We start from the raw sequence: 20,367 nt of genomic DNA, 5'->3' as shown, positions 1-20,367 counted from the left end.
GGGTCGGAGGAGAAGCTACAGGGATGGTCACCTCCACCTGTTCCCCGTCCGAGTTCTCATAGAGGATGACCCTATCGGCATAGGGGATATCCTCAGGATCGACCTCCTCCTCCTACATACAATCATACAATCAAACCGACATACAACATACAAGAATACAAGAATACAAGATACAAAGTTCAAAAGCTCACCGGCAGTACGAAGCGTACTGGTGGAGCCAGCCTCCTCAGAAAGTCGTCATAGCTACCCTTCCTTTGTACAAAGTCCCTCCAAGAGCGGCAAACAGCATCGCCCCTAGCATTCATATAAAGCCGGGCAAGCTCTTCATCCGGCGCCAGCATGGACTCCGGTGGGTCCTTGGGGACAAACTTATTCCCCGAACTGTGCTGAAGGGACACTCGCTCCCCCAGATACCACATGTGGCGATACACCCCTGGGAGCAAAACTCGTCGTCCGGACAAGAAATGGGCACGAGTAGCCGAGGCAGGTACAGGCGCGTTAGCAAAAGGACGCCACACCACCTGCAAAGAAGACAACTCAGGAAACTATACAAATACAAATACAAAAGAGCAAAACAATACAAAAATGTTACCTCATCAGCAGGTAGAACTCTCCAAGCTCTGCGGGAGGTCGCCAGAGGCACCCTCCTGCGCACCGCTCCTATCCAAGAGGCAACATACGGGTAAGCCGCATCTCCAGTACGATCCGGCGCCAAAGTCGGGAAGTGCTCTTATATCCAAATCTTTCAAAAAAGCAAGCAAAACATCAGCCAAGTTCGAAATACAAACATACAAGTACAAGGCACAAAGTACAAGGAGTCTTAAATACCTCCAGCACACTCCACAGAGCAGCGATGCTCGGCTTGCTCTCCGGCGCAGTCCGCGAGGCCCACTTCATCTCGTACAAGAGGTGGCTATATGCCAAACCACCCCAATTGTAGCTCGAAACAGCCCTCAAGTCCTGCAAGACTGATAAGAATCTAATGTGCACCCGACTGTTCCTGCTCGGGGCTACCACCCTACTCACCAAAGCTAAGAGGAATAGCCTAACCCTTTGCTCTGCGGACACACCCACACCACGGATAGCATCCATAATCACCGTCACGGAAGCATGGGTGTCGTCGTCTGACAAGTCAACAACAGGGTCGAGCAAGTCCCTGGCAGCGACCGAGCGCCACGTCAGCTTCGAATCAAAGGTCATGTTCCTCTCAGAAAAAAGAAGACCCGTACTCATGGCAAACTCAAAAGGGGTAATGGTGATCTCCCCCCATGCCATATGAAAAGTATTGGTGGTATCCCACCACCGCTCCAGCAAAGCCCATAGCCGGGTTTGATGCCCGTTCTTCTCGAAGTACCTCCCATGGCACGCCAGAAATCAACCAGGCCCATCTGCAACCAGATCTCCATAGCCTCCTCGTCACCACGGATGGCTTTAAAAGCCTTCTGAAGCTCCGCCAAGGACCAAAAGGTGCGAAACGGCTCTCCATCGGCCTACAGATGAACGAATCAGCTCAAAACCTATACAAGTACAAAATACAATTTCAAAGCAAAGTACAAGACTCACCAAGCCAGCGCGAGGCCGCTAGGATAAGTGAAACTCCGGTCGAAACACCATATCGGAAGGACTCCAGCCAGTACCAACAAAAGTGGGTGCTCTGCGGGGAACCATACCGCCATCCGGCACATTTACCGCGGCCGCTTCATCGTCCGAAGCGTCCTCCTCAGCAGCTCGAACCACCGAAGATTCGGCGAGATTCCTCCGAGTATGACGAGGCATACAAAATCAAGCAGAGTACCAAGTGTCAAAATTCTAAACTGAGGGCTATCCTATACTAGCCCGTGCAAAAATCAAAATTCAGAGGCTATCCTATACTAGCCTGTACAAAGTCAAAAATTCAAAAATCCCCAGTGGCAGTACTAATTCAGCCAGGGACCTCTAGTTCAAAATACAAGTTCTACACCAACGCCTAGGCTATCCACGCCGAAGCAGGTATACAAGTTCTACCCCAACGCCTAGGCTATCCACGCCGAAGCAGGTATACAAGTTCAACACCAACGCCTAGGCTACCCATGCCGAAGCCAGCATTCCAAAACTCTACAAACAACATCTAGGCATCCTAGCCTATTCTCTCCTGAGACCACGCAAGGTCACCAGTGAGACTACTATCTACAAATACCAGGTACAAGATTCAAGAAAATTTTCAAAAAGTTCAAATCTACAAGTTCCAACAGTTCCAGTTCAAGTGGCTATCAAACAATTCTCAACAAATTCAAGAAGCTTAAGCATACAAGCGTCATTCCAAAGTACGAGAAAATTCAAAGCTACATGCAATCCTAGAGATTATTTCATAGGCAAAAATATGAAATACTTACATGGACAAGGCAAGAACAAGACCAAGGGGAGAGGCTAATCGACCTTTGAGAGAGAAGAGCAAAGAATACAAGAGAGTGTGCCTCAAAATGGCACGGCAAGGGGAGATTTTATAGCTCAACACCGCGCCTGACGCCGAGCTCCACGTTAGGCGATGCCTACTGCATGCGCAGAATCTGCAGCGCGCGGTCTCCCGTGCTGATTGCACGTCCTTTACTGCTACGGTCTTTCGCACCAAGCATCAAATATCGCATCAGGCCATCTTTCGAAAATACGGGTATACACCCGTATCTCCAAGTACAAACAGATGAATATTTCAAGGATACAAAGTCCAAAAAATACAACGACTCAGGCGTTCGACTCCCAACGGACCCAAGCTCCGGGAAAGTCAACTGAAATTTCAAAATCTTAAGGGCCAGTAAAAAGATCTTATCCCCAGTCAAGCACATCCCCAATGGATCAACTCCAGGTATTCAAAATTCAAAACTCAAGATTCAAACATTCAAGATTCAAATTTTCGATGCCAAGCTCCGTCCCGAACCAAAGGCGGAAGAACAGTACAAGTACAAATCGGAGTCATCACAACCACACGGAGGTAGACTCCATCCTTTTTTCTAACGCCTGTTTTGTGCAGGTACCAGCGTACAAAGAATGGCCTTGATCGCAGAATGTCTTGACCGTTCTCCGTCCCAAGTCGAGTACTTTGACTAGCACTTTCCTAACCGAACGCTCAGTCAAAGTGGGGGCTTCTGTAGACACCTAAATCGTGTCTCCCCTCTGAGATGATGACGATACCATTATCCTTACTAGGCGGTTGGAGCAACTCCGTGCGGAAATCCCAATTGCTAAGAACATCTCCAAAATATAAAATCCAAAATCTAATTCCCGAGGCCGTTCCCCTTCCGGAACTCGGTACAAAATACGATCTTCAAAAACCAATTTCAAAATCAAACTACAAACTCATCTAGTAGACCATTCCATTGGTTTTACTAAGCCTTTTCCACTCAAAATCATATAAGGCCCTGTTCTTTTTAGCTTAATTTCAGATTTCAGTTTCACGACTTATTTGGCATTTCAGTTCAGTTCAGTTCAGTTCAGGAGCATTCAGTTCAGTTCAGTTCAATTCAGTTCAGGAGCATTCAATTCAGTTCAGTTCAGTTCATTTCAGTTCAGTTCAGTTTAGTTCAGTTCAGTTCAGTTCAGGAGCATTAAGTTCAGTTCAGTTTAATTCAGTTTAATTCAATTCAATTTAACTTAATAATAATAATAATAATAATAATAATAATAATAATAATAATAATATTATTATTATTATTATTATTAATATTACTTATATTATTATTTATATTATTGTATTACTTATTATTTATATTTATATTATTATATAATTATATTACTTATTATTTATATTTATATTTATATTATTATTATTACTTATTATTATTATTATTTATAACTAATTATTTATTAATAATTACTATAATTTATTATTATTTTTATTAATTAGTTACGGATTATTAGTTATTAATTATTTGTTTATTAGTTATTAACAATGAATTATTATTATTATTAATATTTATCATTTATTGTAATTATTTAGTAATCAATTACCGATTATTATTATTATTTATTATATAAATATTTAGTTATTAATTAATAATTATTCTTTAGTTATTAGTTAAATTTTATTATTATTATTTATTATTTATTATTTATTATTTATTATTTATTATTTATTATTTATTATTTATTATTTATTATTTATTATTTATTATTTATTATTTATTATTTATTATTTATTATTTATTATTTATTATTTATTATTTATTATTCATTATTTATTATTCATTATTTATTATTCATTATTTATTATTTATTTATTATTTATTATTTATTATTTATTATTTATTATTCATTATTCATTATTCATTATTCATTATTCATTATTCATTATTCATTATTATTATTTATTATTTATTATTTATTATTTATTATTTATTATTTATTATTTATTATTTATTATTTATTATTATTATTATTATTTATATTTATTATTATTTATTATTTATTATTTATTATTATTATTTATTATTTATTATTTATTATTTATTATTTATTATTTATTATTTATTATTTATTATTTATTATTTATTATTTATTATTTATTATTTATTATTTATTATTTATTATTTATTATTTATTATTTATTATTTATTATTTATTATTTATTATTTATTATTTATTATTTATTATTTATTATTTATTATTTATTATTTATTATTTATTATTATTATTATTTATTATTTATTATGTATTATTTATTATTTATTATTTATTATTTATTATTTATTATTTATTATTATTATTTATTATTTATTATTTATTATTTATTATTTATTATTTATTATTTATTATTTATTATTTATTATTTATTATTTATTATTATTATTTATTATTTATTATTTATTATTTATTATTTATTATTTATTATTTATTATTTATTATTTATTATTTATTATTTATTATTTATTATTTATTATTTATTATTTATTATTTTATTATTTATTATTTATTATTTATTATTTATTATTTATTATTTATTATTTATTATTTATTATTATTATTTATTATTTATTATTTATTATTATTATTTATTATTTATTATTTATTATTTATTATTTATTATTTATTATTTATTATTTATTATTTATTATTTATTATTTATTATTTATTATTTATTATTTATTATTTATTATTTATTATTTATTATTTATTATTTATTATTTATTATTTATTATTTATTATTTATTATTTATTATTTATTATTTATTATTTATTATTTATTATTTATTATTTATTATTTATTATTATTATTTATTATTTATTATTTATTATTTATTATTTATTATTTATTATTATTATTTATTATTTATTATTTATTATTATTATTTATTATTTATTATTTATTATTTATTATTTATTATTTATTATTTATTATTTATTATTTATTATTTATTATTTATTATTTATTATTTATTATTATTATTATTTATTATTTATTATTTATTATTTATTATTTATTATTTATTATTTATTATTTATTATTTATTATTTATTATTTATTATAATGTTTAGGGTTGCTCATTACTACTTCCCTAAAATAGGATCCTTTTAAAATAAGAGCACATCAAAGAATTAACCTTTTCAACATTAAAAGGCCCGATCTTTGAGATTCAAGTCTCTTAAGCTTCAATATTTCAAGTTCAAATTCAAGTATTTCAAGTTCAATATTTCAAGAATCAAACTTTCAAGTTCAAGTTCTATATGCAAAATCTAGGATACTTTGGGATGAGCAACTTCTCCCAAGTTGAGATTTTCGGCTTTGAATTCGTGTCGGGCACACTTATTATTAAGGAGCCGCTTGGCGTTCGAATCTCATGTGCCCAAGTACAAATTTCAATATGGCACTTTCAATTATGCACCTTTTAATATTGCAATTTCAATTATGCACCTTTCAATTCCGGAATTTCAATATCGCACTTTCAATTCCGCAATTTCAATATCGCACTTTCAATAAGGCATTTCAATTCCTCACTTTCAATTCCGCATCTTTACTTGCCTAGTCCTTCTAGGCAATGTGGACCTATGATGAGCGGCATTTATGTCGCTCTAAGCTTAGGATTTTATAGATTTTTATTACGCTTTTTGATAGTTTTGTATAGTTTTGTTGCATTTTCTATCCCCTTATTCTATCTTGCACTTTTTCAGGTAATATGTTGGAGAATGATGGAAAAAAGAAGGAAATATGCTCGAATCAGACCCGTGAGATCGCACGGGAGTTCTGTGTGTTCGCACGGGTCAGCAAACTTGGCCCTAAAGTCAATCAGGCTCGTGCGATCGAGTCCCAAAAGTGTGTGTTCGCACGAAATCGAAAAAACGATGCAGGAACTATTTGGAGTTTCGTGCGATCGCACCATAAACGAGCCCGCTCGCACTATTATTTTGTGTGCTCGCACAGAATTTCCGTGCGAGCACATGAAGAATTGGCTAAGTCAAGTCCGTGCGATCGCACGGATTTGGAGCTCGTTCACACAGATCGAAGAAAAGAATCGTTGCTGAACAGGTTCGCACGGATCCAAGGCATGTTCGCACCTGTGCGATCGCACCTGGGTCTCCGCGATCGCACAGCTACGCGGGCGGACTTATTCGAGTTTAAATTTCTATTTTCTTAGGGGTTGTATAAATAGAATTTTCATTTTTATTATTCACAATTAATTTTAGAAATAGAATTTTAGGAAGTTTTAGAAGGTTTGCTCTTCAAGTTAGTTTTCTAGAGAGAGAAACTCCATTGATTTGAAGCTTCAAGTTGTAATTTCTTCAACTCTTCTCAATTCCTTGTAATTTAATTCAAGTTCTTAGTTCTTTGCTCATGCTCTTTTGTTATTGTTCTTCAACTTCTTGAATTCCTCTTTGCTTTGATTTTAGTTTCATTGATTCTCAATTCTTAGTTGATTTTGCAATTGAATGTTCAACTTCTTGATTCTTTCCTTCTACTCCTTCAATTTCATATTTGCTTGCTTAGAACTCATGAATTTCTTAGTTTCAAATATGTGTTGTGAGTAGTCCTAGGTTAGGGAAAGGGGAGAATCTAGGGGTTTAATTAAGGGAAATTGATGATTGAACTGATGATTGATTGTTGTAATTAAATATGATTTGGTGATAGGATATCCGTGCCTAATTGAGTGGTAGTTGCAAATGCTATTTGATTGGGATTTGATTGGATTGCATAGGCTAGGTTTGGCAAGACATTGTGAGCCTAACTTGTGTAAGTGAATAGTGGTGCCTATTATATGCAAGTTTGTTTAGTCTAGGATTAGGCGACAGCTCTTCCGTAGATTAGACGCTTCGTGTTCCCCATCCAAGAGGTGGTGGGTGATTCTATTTGCCTATACACCAAGTCGTTGCATGATCATGATTGCTTAATTGTTTAGTTCGTTTCTCCCGATTTCCCTAGGCTATCCCCGACTCCCTAGCATTTCCCTTTATTGATTCAATTCCTATAATTGTTAGCTTTAGCTTTCTAGAATACAATTCAAACAAACTTTTGTTCAAACTAGCTTAATACGTAAACTCAATGATCACCGTTTCTATGGGACGATCCCTATAATTGCCGCTATAGCAATATAGCCGGTTAGATAGTGGTTTATAAATTTTGTTTGGTGAGGTGATTTTCTTTTCAACGACGGAAAAACACCCTATCGAAATGGCGCCGTTGCCGGGGAACGGTCATTGTTATTGAGTTTTGTTGAGACTAGTTTACCATTAGAAAAATACAAAAATATTGCATTCTTGTTTGCTTTCTTTTCCTTTGCAATACTCACGTTTTTCTTTGAGTTTGTATGCTTGATAGAGGTCGAGCACGTCAAAGGTCTCTTCATCCTCTTGACCTTGAATTGGAGAGGACACTAAGGAGATTAAGGCGCGTTCGAACTCGCTCATCAAGCCACAACCGGTTTGAATCCTTGAGTGTAGGCGTGGAACAAGAAGAGAGTGAGCAAGCTTTTGAAACCATGGCTCTCCCGGTTAAGAATTTGGGTATACCGGGAGCATTTGAAGAAACATGTGGTATCCAAGCTCCCACAACTAATGCCAATAACTTTGAGATCAAGCCCGCCTTGATCAACTTGGTTCAAAGCCATCCTTTTTGTGGAAAAAGCAACGAGTCACCACACTAGCACCTTAAGCTATTCGAACATTATTGTGATACAATCAAACACAATGGTGTGACCTCGGACTATGTGCGGTTGACTCTATTCCGTTTCTCTCTCCTTGGGCGAGCTAGCGATTGGCTTGACAAGGAGGTCAAGCCAAATTCACTTCGCACTTGGAATGAAGTGACTAGCGCCTTTTTGAGCAAGTTCTACTCTCATGGCAAGACGGCGGAATATCGCCACAAGATTCAATCCTTTGAGCAAAAGCGGGATGAATCTCTTTTTGAAGCTTGGGACCGATTCAAAGAATACCAAAGGGAGTGCCCTCACTAGTGGAAAAAGTACCTGTTGAGGGGGGCATTTTGGGCTTATTGAGGCGAACAAGGCCCGCTTCGACAGACGTGGCTTCAACAGCTCACATAGCTGTTGAGGCGGGCTTTGTTCGCTTCAACAGGTGGTCTGTTGTGGGGGGCTTTCAAAAGCCCGCCTCAACAGCCCAAAACCAAAGCGAAAAAATAAGGACCTGTTGTGGGGGGCTTTACAAAAGCCCGCCTCAACAGACACCTCTGTTGAGGCTCACTTCTTAAATGCCCCCCTCAACAGGCCTGTATTCTTGCGCCAATACCTGTACATTGGCGCCATAAATTCATATGTTGTCGAGGCGTACATTAAAAGCCCCCTTCAACAACATTATTTTTTTTTCCAAATTCGTTTAAAATATAAAATAGGTGGCAATAACCAAATTTATATATATACACCATTGAGTATTGAAACCTGTACACGCACCAATCAACACCAGAATAGCAAAGGTATGAATCTGCTTAATTTTTTTATTAATAAATCATTAAATTAACTTCATTTATATTAGCCTAATAGAGAAAAACGTATAGTACGTACGTTTACAATTTTTAAACACCTAGCTAGCTAGTCTAACAAATTAAAACTAATATTAACAAATAAAGACAAAAGCCTAGAGAGCTAGTCTAACAAATTTCTCTAATCCGGCCACTTAGCTCCCTTTGGATCGATCATGCATTACGTACAAACCTTAATTAAGGCCGTGTTGACTTTCTAATTCCAATCGACTCGATCCCTGCAAGATGGAAGGAAAATATATGAGCTATAGAGTACCAAAGTTCACACTCAAGATATTATCTTTACATTCCATTGAAGCATAAAAAGATATAGTTGCAGACTATAGAGATAATTAAGTTGTTAAAAATATGACCTATAACGACTCAATGAGCCTTAAATGTGCATAAATAGATTCGAATGAGTTTTAGAAAGTTAAAACTATGTATATTAGTCATGTAATAAGAATCAAATGAGTCCTTAGGTTCTTTAGTTCAAAGTGGGGAGCGGAAATGTTATTTTAGCTCTAAATATGACCTATAACGACCCAATGAGCCTTAAATGTGCATACGTAGATTGGAATGAGTTTTAGAAAGTTAAAACTATGCATATTAATAATGTAATAAGAATCAAATGAGTCCTTAGGTTCTTTAGTTCAAAGTTGGGAGCGGAAATGTCATTTTAGCTCTAAACATGACCTATAACGACCTATTGAGCCTTAAATGTGCATAAATAGATTCGAATGAGTTTTAGAAAGTTAAAACTATGTATGTTAGTCATGTAATAAGAATCAAATGAGTCCTTAGGTTCTTTAGTTCAAAGTTGGGAGCGGAAATGTCATTTTAGCTATAAATATGACCTATAACGACCCAATGAGCCTTAAATGTGCATACGTAGATTGGAATGAGTTTTAGAAAGTTAAAACTATGCATATTAATCATGTAATAAGAATCAAATGAGTCCTTAGGTTCTTTAGTTCAAAGGTGGGAGCGGAAATGTCATTTTAGCTCTAAACATGACCTATAACGACCTAATGAGCCTTAAATGTGCATAAATAGATTCGAATGAGTTTTAGAAAGTTAAAACTATGTATATTAGTCATGTAATAAGAATCAAATGAGTCCTTAGGTTCTTTAGTTCAAAGTTGGGAGCGGAAATGTCATTTTAGCTCTAAACATGACCTATAACGACCTAATGAGCCTTAAATGTGCATAAATAGATTGGAATGAGTTTTAGAAAGTTAAAACTATGTATATTAGTCATGTAATAAGAATCAAATGAGTCCTTAGGTTCTTTAGTTCAAAGTTGGGAGCGGAAATGTCATTTTAGCTCTAAATATGACCTATAACGACCCAATGAGCCTTAAATGTGCATACGTAGATTGGAATGAGTTTTATAAAGTTAAAACTATGCATATTAATCATGTAATAAGAATCAAATGAGTCCTTAGGTTCTTTAGTTCAAAGTTGGGAGCGAAAATGTTATTTTAGCTCTAAACATGACCTATAACCACCCAATGAGCCTTAAATGTGCATACGTAGATTGGAATGAGTTTTAGAAAGTTAAAACTATACATATTAATCATGTAATAAGAATCAAATGAGTCCTTAGGTTCTTTAGTTCAAAGTTGGGAGCGGAAATGTCATTTTAGCTCTAAACATGACCTATAACGACCCAATGAGCCTTAAATGTGGATAAATATATTCGAATGAGTTTTAGAAAGTTAGAACTATGTATATTAGTCATGTAATAAGAATCAAATGAGTCCTTAGGTTCTTTAGGTTCTTTAGTTAAAACTATGTATATTAGTCATGTACGGGTCAATGTTTAGTGATGGGAAGCAAGATGAGGACTCGTATCCACGGGATAATCCCGAAAACCCATTGTGAGGGGGTGGAAAAAGCGCGAGGCTAATGCGTGACCTTGTCCCTCGTGGGTGTGACGATTCTTTTTATTCAATCAAGTGTAATTGGATTTCCTGTGAGTATACACCCAATTGACTAGTAATATAGGAGTCGCCATTCAGTTTTTAACGACAATGAGAAAAACTGACAAAACCCGGTTATCGTGACATAAAGGGAGTGCAATTATGTTTGACCACAACGGCCGTAGGTTCCCTTGTGATCCCTGGTGTGGGGATCTCTCAATATACACCCGCAAGGTAGAGATTGAGGGTTCGGGGGACTGTAACTACCGAGAGGAGTAATTCGCTCGTCGATAACTCCAGAGGCAGGATATCCTTACTAGCTCAACATAAATAATTGAAGGGACATGCGTTAACTATTAAACTAATCTGAGTTGATTTTAGCAATATGCAACATATAACACTAATTCGATCGTGATTATCTGATTTAAATAGCATTAAGGGACCTAGCATGATAATCCGATTTCCCAAAAATATTATATTTGTTAGGCGTGATAGAACAATGAGATTAGGTTAGTTTAACAGTTCATAAAAAGGGCGAGGAAAGCAGTTAAATCATCGAAAAGGGACACATTACGATGCACCCTTGAGAGGTGCGTCACGGTTCTCAGAAAACTAATTACTTTGACTTTGCTATTTCTCCTTTTTATTTAACGAATCTCAATTATGGGACAGGATACGTTCTGTTCGATTTATGGATCGATTGCGACAGAACGCGTGAACAGTTTCGCAGCGAGAGGCTTAGGCTAAGGGGTTTAGAGTCAATACTCAGAATATATTATGTGTTGTTGTGTGTTTCACGTCGAAACTAGGGGCGTATTTATAGGGAAGAGTTCGTGGAAAGATAGAATTGCAGAGTTCTAATCCATAAAGAATTAGGAAAAAACACGTCCCAGGTAATTTCGACGCCCAGCTCTGGGCGTCAAAGATTTCGGCGCCCAGGGCTGGGCGTTGAAAATAGAGATCCATGTAATTTTAGCGCCCAGGGCTGGGCGTCAAAGATTTCGGCGCCCAGCTCTGGGCGTTGAAAGTGATGTCTGGGCCGAATTCTTTGTCAGATTCGGATTCCTGAAATCCGTAGAGTTTGATATTAATTCGAGTCTTTTAGCGCGTATCAATTTTGTGACGGAATGCGTCTGGGCCCGTTACGAACTCTAGGCTCGTTAGGATTTTAATTAATACGTAACTCTTATTTCCGAATCCTATTAGGAATAGGATTCTCGCAGTTTTCTATCTCATTTAGGATTTATGTTGGAATGCAACACCTAATTCTGACAGGTTTCTATCTTTTATGATTTGCCACTTTTAGAAGCTACCTTTTACGGTAGTTACTATTTTTAGCAGGTTTCCATAAATAGCAGGTTTCGGGTAAAATGAAATGGGGAATCGAGATTCGTTTATTTTATAGGAGATGCGTTGTCAAGTGGAGTTTTTATTCTTTCATCATCGAACCTTTCCCTTGCGGGAACGGGGACAAAAGTAGGTGTCTACAGTTAGCCCCCACTTTGACTGAGTCTTGGAGTAAGACGATGGTCAAAGTATTAGACGGAGTGCGTCACACAAGCCATGGTGTATGTGACCTCTTTTGCGAGGGTCTCACGAGCCCCCGAGTGATAACATTTGACTTAAGGGTTATCACTTGAAGTGTCGACATATCCCTCACGTGACATTGGGATTTGTCAACTGATAGTATAGAAACTTCCTCACTTTGTCATTGGAAGGATCTAAAGATGCGTAGAAACTCCCTCACTTTGTCATTGGGAGTAGCTACAAATGTTTTCGAAATTAAAGCTGTAAAGTGTAATTGGGCCTGGCCAAGCCCAATCACGAGGTAAAACGTTTTTAAAGATTCTCATTTTCAGGGCTAGCTAAACGAGAAAACCCCCTTGTTTTTATAGGACGTAAAACGAAGGAAAATCCAGCACATCGCTCTTTTTTGGAAAAACGAAAAACCAATCGTTTAATTTTTGGAAAAAGGGAAAACCAAACCTTTAATTTTCGGAAAAAGGGAAAACCGATCCTTTGATTTTCGGAAAAAGGGAAAACCGATCCTTTGATTTTCGGAAAAAGGGAAAACCGATAAAAGTTATCGCTGCAGCGACTAAGGACCTGCGCTGTTAGTGACGCAGACCCCGCCCGCTGAAGGTGGGCGAGCCTGTCCGCTGAGGGTGGACCCCCCGTCCGATAGAAGTGGAAGAATCTGTTTTGATGTTTTTGAAAATAAGGACCTACGCGGTTTGTGACGTAGACCCCGCCGGCTGAAGATGGCGAGCCTGTCCGCTGAGGGTGGACCCCCCGTCCGATAGAAGTGGACGAATCTATTTTGAAATTTTATTTTGTTTTTTTTGAAAATAAGGACCTACGTGGTTTGCGCCGTAGACCCCGCCGGCTGAAGATGGCGAGCCTATTTTAAATTTGAAGACTTTATTTTTCTTGTCGAAAACTGAGGACCTGCGCGGCTAGTGACGCAGACCCCGCCCGCTGAAGGTGGGCGAGCCCTGTCCGCTAAGGGTGGACGCCCCGCTCGCTGGAGGTGAGCGAACCTGAATTCGTCTTTTTGATTTGGGATTTGCGTGCCGCGATCTTGCCCGATTGAGGTGGGCAAGTCCCTATTTTATTTTTTTCTTGTGATTTCTTTTGAGAATTTCTTTTCATTTATTCTTGCAGGAGCGAATTCTTTCGAGGGATGCTCGGATTTAGTTGTAACCTGAATGTGGGTTGACAACATGCTTAGACGGACCATTGTCTTGTGGTCATCATCCTTTATGGTTTTGAGTTAGTCCTTACGGCTCAATTTTGCCACTACCTGGGTCCTTGATTAGGGGACTATGTATAGGTATCAACGGCGACCTTTGTCTCGAGGTCGTAAACCGGTTTATTATTTTTTTTTGAGACATCCAAACACGGGACTTCGTATAGCGTACTCTGAGAATATTGTTTTTAACTTTGTATGCTCTATATTTTCTTTCGAGCCCCCAAGAATTCGTGCTTGACGGTTATTTCTTGTTGACAAGGTTCCTTGGGGATAAGCATTTGTAATGTCCTTGATCGTGTTTGGGATCGTGCTCGTAAGTGCGAGCGATCTTCGTAGTGGTGTGCTACTTTGACAAAGTCGTGAGGTGCGACTTTCGGCAATTTTCAAGTCGAATGAATATGGTAGGGCCCAATAGAAGTTAGGGCCTTTTTGAGCCTGGGTTCTTTTTCGGCGCCCAGGCCTGGGCGCTGAAATAATTCACGCCCAGGTGAGGCGTTGAAAGCGTTGTTTGGGCTGGTCTTTTGATGACACAGTTGGCCTCTTGTTCATTTGTTTATTTCATTTGGAAGTTCTATGTATTCTCTTTTCTTTTGTTTTTAGAACGTGATGATTTTCTTGAGAAGCCGTAGCCGATTGGTGGACTATGGTGCTTGTTGCTTTGGGGCGATTATTTTAAGGAACTGTTGCTCTTAAGGCGTACAGTTATTGTGATAGTTGGGCGAGTCTATATGGCCCGAGGAACATACCTTGAAGTGTAAGACTTTGATCGCTCTTATATTTTTTGAACGTGTTCGTGAATGATGATATGTGTGTGCGAACGAGCGTTCATAGAATGGCCGTTATGTGCGGTCCATTAATCAGATTGCTTGAATTGTTTCATTTTTTTTTTTTTGGAGCAATGACTGATTTTGAATAGTTTGCTTGGAAGCTTGATAGGGTTCCGGCCCATTCATGAAGTGGGCTCAAACATCGTGCCCTTTCGTTTGTTCAAACATTTTCTTTGAGATTCTTTATTTTGTTATGGTTGTTTCGTAGCTTGGAGCCCCTAAGTATGCATGTTGGGATGCTTCCTTTTGGCGTACGATTTTTGTAGGCTCTTTCGAGAAAGATGCCTTGGGGTTCCGCTCGTGTAGGTGCGAGCTATCCCTTTCGTGGTAGGTAATATTTTGCTACCTTTAATCCTTAATGTAGAAGTCGTGTGGCTTGCATTTTGAATTTGGGCGATAAGTAGTCTTTGCCTCTTTTACACATGCTCTTGGTCGTGCCTGCATTAGTGCAATATGCCTTACTCTCTTTTTTAGACTTGTACCGTGGGATGGTTGAACTTATGGTGCGATGTAGGCTTGTGTGGCCTAACCGCATGTATTAGAACATTTCTCCAGGTGTTGGGATATAACATTATTATTTTTTGTATTGGAGTACTTCATCATGCCTCATTCAGGTGTTCGAACAAGTGAAGCACCTTCTGCATGGGTTTGCACTGCTTATTACTTCGTTCGATGCGAGGATTCATAGGTGTTTCTTTTTTATTTTTATGTCTAGGTAAATTTGGCTAGCAGAAAGATTCAGCGCCCAGGCTGGGGCGCTAAAGATACCGGCGCCCAGCTCTGGGCGTTGAAAATGATTCCTGGGCAGAATTTTGACAGGTTTTTTTTTTATTCTTTTTTTTCTTTCGCTTTTGCTTTGGAACGATGTAGACTGTGTAACGGGCGATTTATAGGGCGAGTGTTATGTGCAGTGGTTTGATCGGAGTTTTGGTGACTCGCGATTTTCAGTTACCCTTGTTAGTGGGGCGACTTCATATATTCTAAGTATGTTAGGTTATGATACATATGACAATTCATAAATCATGCGGAAACAACCATTAAGCCAGGAATACATATTATTTACACATAATCATTTAGCATAGTTTAGATGCATACTCTTTGTTGCGTGCCTTCCCTAGCTGCGCCCGAACCGAACAAGAACAAGTCTTTAGGACTCCAAGTGTCGTCTCTCCGTAGATAGTCCACAGCACGTCCGGATCCGCCTTAAGATTGACCAACTAGAATCGCCCTTAAGGTACTATTATTTTCGGCACTTTTAGGCAAATGTGTGACTGAATTTTTCTCTCAAAAACTCACTTTGAATACTTGAAAACTCGTTATAAATTGTGAACCCAGGCCACATATTTATAGGGGTATGGGAAGAGAATTGGAATCCTACTAGGATACGAATTAATTAAATTAGAACCCTGGTGGAACTCTTATTTAATTAATTTATCTTTTAGGATTAGGAATTTAATCATTAACCGAATCCTATACGCTTTAGGTTTCGTATGTGAACACAAACACACACGCACGAACAGCAGCCCACGAGGGGCGCCATGCGCGCGCGCGCACATCCCGAGCAACGCAGCTCAATTGCCACGAAGCCCACGACTGCCGCAGCCTTGGGCGCGCGTTGGGCCTGCCTTGCGGCGGGCTTGGCGCAGCCTTGGGCTGGTGTGTTGTGGCGCGCGTTTCCCTTGCTGGACGTGGGCCTGGCTTCGTGCTGGGCCTTCGTCTAGCAAGCTCGTCCGATGCTAATTCGTACGACGCGCTTCCGATTAATTTTCCGATTCCGGAATTCATTTCCGATAGGAACAATATTCAATATTTCCGATTCCGGAATCAATTTCCGTTTCGAACAAATATTTAATATTTCCGTTTCCGGAATTATTTTCCGATTCCGATAATATTTCCGATTCAGACAATATTTCCGTTTCCGGCAATATTTCCGCTTCCGGCAATATTTCCATTTCCGATAATATTTTCCGATACGTACCATGTTTCCTTTTCCGGCAACATCTACGACTTGGATAATATTTATATTTCCGATACGATCCATATTATCGTTTCCGGCAATATCATCATTTCTGGAGTATTCATTTGCTTGCCTTTGACGATCTCAGCTCCCACTGGAACCAAGATCCGTCGATTCCGAATATCCATGGATGGAGTATTTAATGCCATTAAATACTTGATCCGTTTACGTACTATTTGTGTGACCCTACGGGTTCAGTCAAGAGTAAGCTGTGGATTAATATCATTAATTCCACTTGAACTGAAGCGGCCTCTAGCTAGGCATTCAGCTCACTTGATCTCACTGAATTATTAACTTGTTAATTAATACTGAACCGCATTTATTAGACTTAACATAGAATGCATACTTGGACCAAGGGCATTATTTCCTTCAGTCTCCCACTTGTCCTTAGGGACAAGTGTGCATTTCCTAATTCCTTTGTCGCTCGATGCTTGCTCTTGAACATAAGGTAAGAGTTGTCATCCTTATTATGTCCAGAGGTGTTCCTCGGTTTCAGAGTTCAACTGATCAAATAAACAGATAATCATAGCCTATGATTCATCCGAGCACGGCCATGCATTTCACAGTTTCTAGCTCTCCGAGTGGCCTTGTACAACTTTTAAGCATCTCATCCCGATTTATGGGAGGACAATCCCAATCTTGCGATCTTGAGATTAGACTTCGTTTGATAGGTGATTACCTGAGCGTTGCCTTTATAGCCTCCTTTTACGGTGCGACGGTTGGTCAACGTCAAAGCAACCAGTTCTCAAACAAGTAATCTCAAACCACTCAGGTATTGAGGATTTAGTGTCTAATAATTTTAATGAAATTTACTTATGACAGTTTTTCATCTCTTACAGTAAAGTTTCATAGGTCTTGTCCGATACTAGTCTTCTCAAAGTAAGTATCTATGCATATGATTATGACATTGCCATGTCCACATAGTTCAAGAAACAGAACTACTAGTCATCTTGCATTCTAATCGTCTAACGTTTTCTATGCGTCCAATTTTATAGAAAACTCCGACTAGGGACCATTTTCAACCTTTGACATTCAAGTTCACTTGATAGACATTTCTTAGTCACAGGACTGGTCCTGACAGTCTATCTTGAATATATCGTCAAATTGAAGGGACTCATCATTTAATACTAAACCAAGATTAAATGGAATATGAAAATTCATTTCATATATGATAAATGTTCAACCCCATAGTTTTACAACCATGGGCCTCGAACCCATCTTTAAAACATTTCATGGAATTCAAAGCTATGCTTGATTTCCAGTGCTACAACGTGAGTGTTGCTTCTCACTTGTTGCATATGTTTAGTTATCATGCTTTGCCAATCTTAATATCTTTTTCATCGAATGATATTCGAGATAGGATGATAAGATCTTTTGAGTTTGTTTATTATGTGATCTAGTCTTTCTTACTTCGATAGTGGTTCTACGCATTTTGCAATGAAGAGCCATCAAGTTAGCAGACATGTGATCCACCCAAGTTCAATGAAGAACTCATTAATATAAACAACTCTGTTTTATTGCTTCTTAGGCAATAAGTACTTTTACTTCAACTGTTTAGGTTGCTAGTGATGCTTTGTTTGGATTTACTTATCCAAGCGGTTCACAGATATGTGGAAGACTTTCCAGCTGTATCTTAGAACATAGAAATTAATATTTTAATTTCTCACGCAACAACTCATGGTCTCCAATCCATGTTGCCATTTCAAAACACGATGCTCTATAGCTCGTCCTTATTAATGGTTAACTCCAAGGGAATCTTGCTTGATCCTTTGCCAGTGTTTATGCGTGTAGCATCAATATTTAGCATATCTTTATTTCCTTGAATCAAGAACTATTCCTATGTACCTTTTCAAGTACCATAAGTATTCTTGATCTCAATCTAGTTGATCTTCACTTAGATCAATAGAGATTGGTATATGTTCGTCATGCCTAAAGTCATACGATACGTTTTTGGAGATCCTCATATTATATCATTCATGATAAATTCTTTTGCAGAATAATTCCCAATTGAATTCTATTCATGTAACTTTAGCTCATCTAGTTTCAGTAGATACTAAATCCAGCTAAATTCTTTGACATATAATATAGGTTAAGAATCTTACTTAGATCCTTTGATGTTTAACTTAGTAAATGCTTATACATAGTTCAAACATCCTTTACTTAGATTTATTCACATGGGTCAAATATCTCCAATGGAGTCTTTCGTGTTTGATTTAGTAAATGCCATTACTTAATCCAAAACAATATCATAATACCCAGTATGTACAAAGATCTTAATACCCAGTATGTACTAAGTTTCGCCATGGTCCATCATTGATGAATAATTTCAAATCTAAGTCATTAGCATTTGAATGTTATTTTACAATAGAGAGATATGTGTGTGATACACATAGGACCAATTAAGTTTTATATACTCCCACTAAACTTCTTATATATCTATAAGAATCATGTACATTTTATGAAACTAAAATACTTATTAGCTTCATTAAAATATAATTCCAATTCCCAATTGCTTGCTTAAATCTGTACTTAGATTTTTTAAGCTAGCTTTCTCTTTCAAGCATTTATTTGGATCCACAAATCCTATGACATACCATGTACATAGTTTATTCCAACATTTGATTGAGGAATAGGTTTTGTCATCCAATTGCTATATGAACCAATATGCAATCATTGCTTGAATTATAGACTTGAGCATTACGATTATGCATGAGGTTTCAACACAATTCACACCATGAATTTGCTTGTAACCTTTAGCAACTAATCTCGCTTTGTGTGTGAACACAATTTCATGTTTGATGGTTTTTATCCTTAAAACAAACTTGCAACCAATAGGTGTGAACCTATTCTTGCAAATCAACAAAATTTCAATTTTATCATCAAAACATTGAGTATGTTTTATGGCCTCTAACCATTTAAAACATTTGAGTCTATATATGGCCTCTAACCATTTTAGGGAATCTAGGTTTCGTCATAGCTTTCTTACAAGTCACAAACTCATTAATCTACATGATAATAGTTTGACTGCAAGTTGTAGGTTTCTTCACTATCTAATAGAAGAATCTCATAGTTTCATTGACCAGAACTCTATGTTTCTTTACTATCTAATAGAAGAATCTCATAGTTCCAGTGACTTGAACTCTATGCCTACTTGGGTATAGAACATCAAACAATAGAATATCAACAGGCACTTTGAGAGTCCTTTGAATATTCTATTCTCCTTGAAGCACTTGTAAAGTCTTCTAAGAGATGTCTATTCTTTAAAAGCCACTTCTAAAGTCCTTAAAGAATAAGTTCGGATTTTCTGAAGCACTTCGAAAAGCCTCCGGAATGTCCGTTTATGTTTGTTGTTCGCCTCGAAGACTTTCGAGGTCTATTTTCTCCCACTTGTCATTTTGGAAACGAATCTCCAAAAGGACATTATTTCGAGCAAACAAACATTATGTTCTCAAAAATTCGTGGTAGAAACAATACCCTTGTGTCTCATTTGAATAAATCACAATGAAACATATATCTATACTTGGGCCTTAGTTTGTCGAATGACAAACACTAAGCTCCCACTGAGTTTTGCAACTCTCTAGATATATTTTATGAAAAGTTATTCTGAAATTACTTTTCAAAAGCTTTGACGAATTTGGTTTAGTTTGGTGGTAGTTGAGCATTTTGTTTTAGAAATTATAGGAAAAATCTTTATGATTCATCATTAATCGAATCAAGTACTAATTGACTTCGATTATTCCAACTAAGATATGCCATATCTTATGGACCTAGATTGTGAAATTACAACACACAATCATTGATGATCATATTTGGTCTCAAGTAATCATCAACATGATCTAACCTAGATCTTTATGATTTCTTGCCAAGTGGATTTTATACTTCTGAATCTTTGAACTAGCCAAACAGATTCA

General features: G+C 37.0%; 1 protein-coding gene across 1 annotated transcript in view; it reads left to right on the top strand.

The window, feature by feature from the left end:
- Positions 1-2,824: 2,824 nt before the first annotated feature.
- The window catches only part of LOC110781092 (photosynthetic NDH subunit of subcomplex B 1, chloroplastic-like), a 49,336-nt gene continuing 31,793 nt past the window's right edge, over positions 2,825-20,367 (top strand). Inside the window, exon 1 of the mRNA XM_056841877.1 lies at positions 2,825-2,839. Coding sequence (XP_056697855.1) covers positions 2,825-2,839 — 15 coding nt within the window. The remainder of the gene's footprint in view (positions 2,840-20,367) is intronic.

The sequence above is a fragment of the Spinacia oleracea genome, chromosome 4 (assembly GCF_020520425.1).
Source record: "Spinacia oleracea cultivar Varoflay chromosome 4, BTI_SOV_V1, whole genome shotgun sequence".
Lineage (NCBI taxonomy): Eukaryota > Viridiplantae > Streptophyta > Magnoliopsida > Caryophyllales > Amaranthaceae > Spinacia > Spinacia oleracea.
The sequence above is the reverse complement of the archived record's forward strand: the minus strand, read 5'-3'. Positions and strand labels throughout refer to the sequence as shown.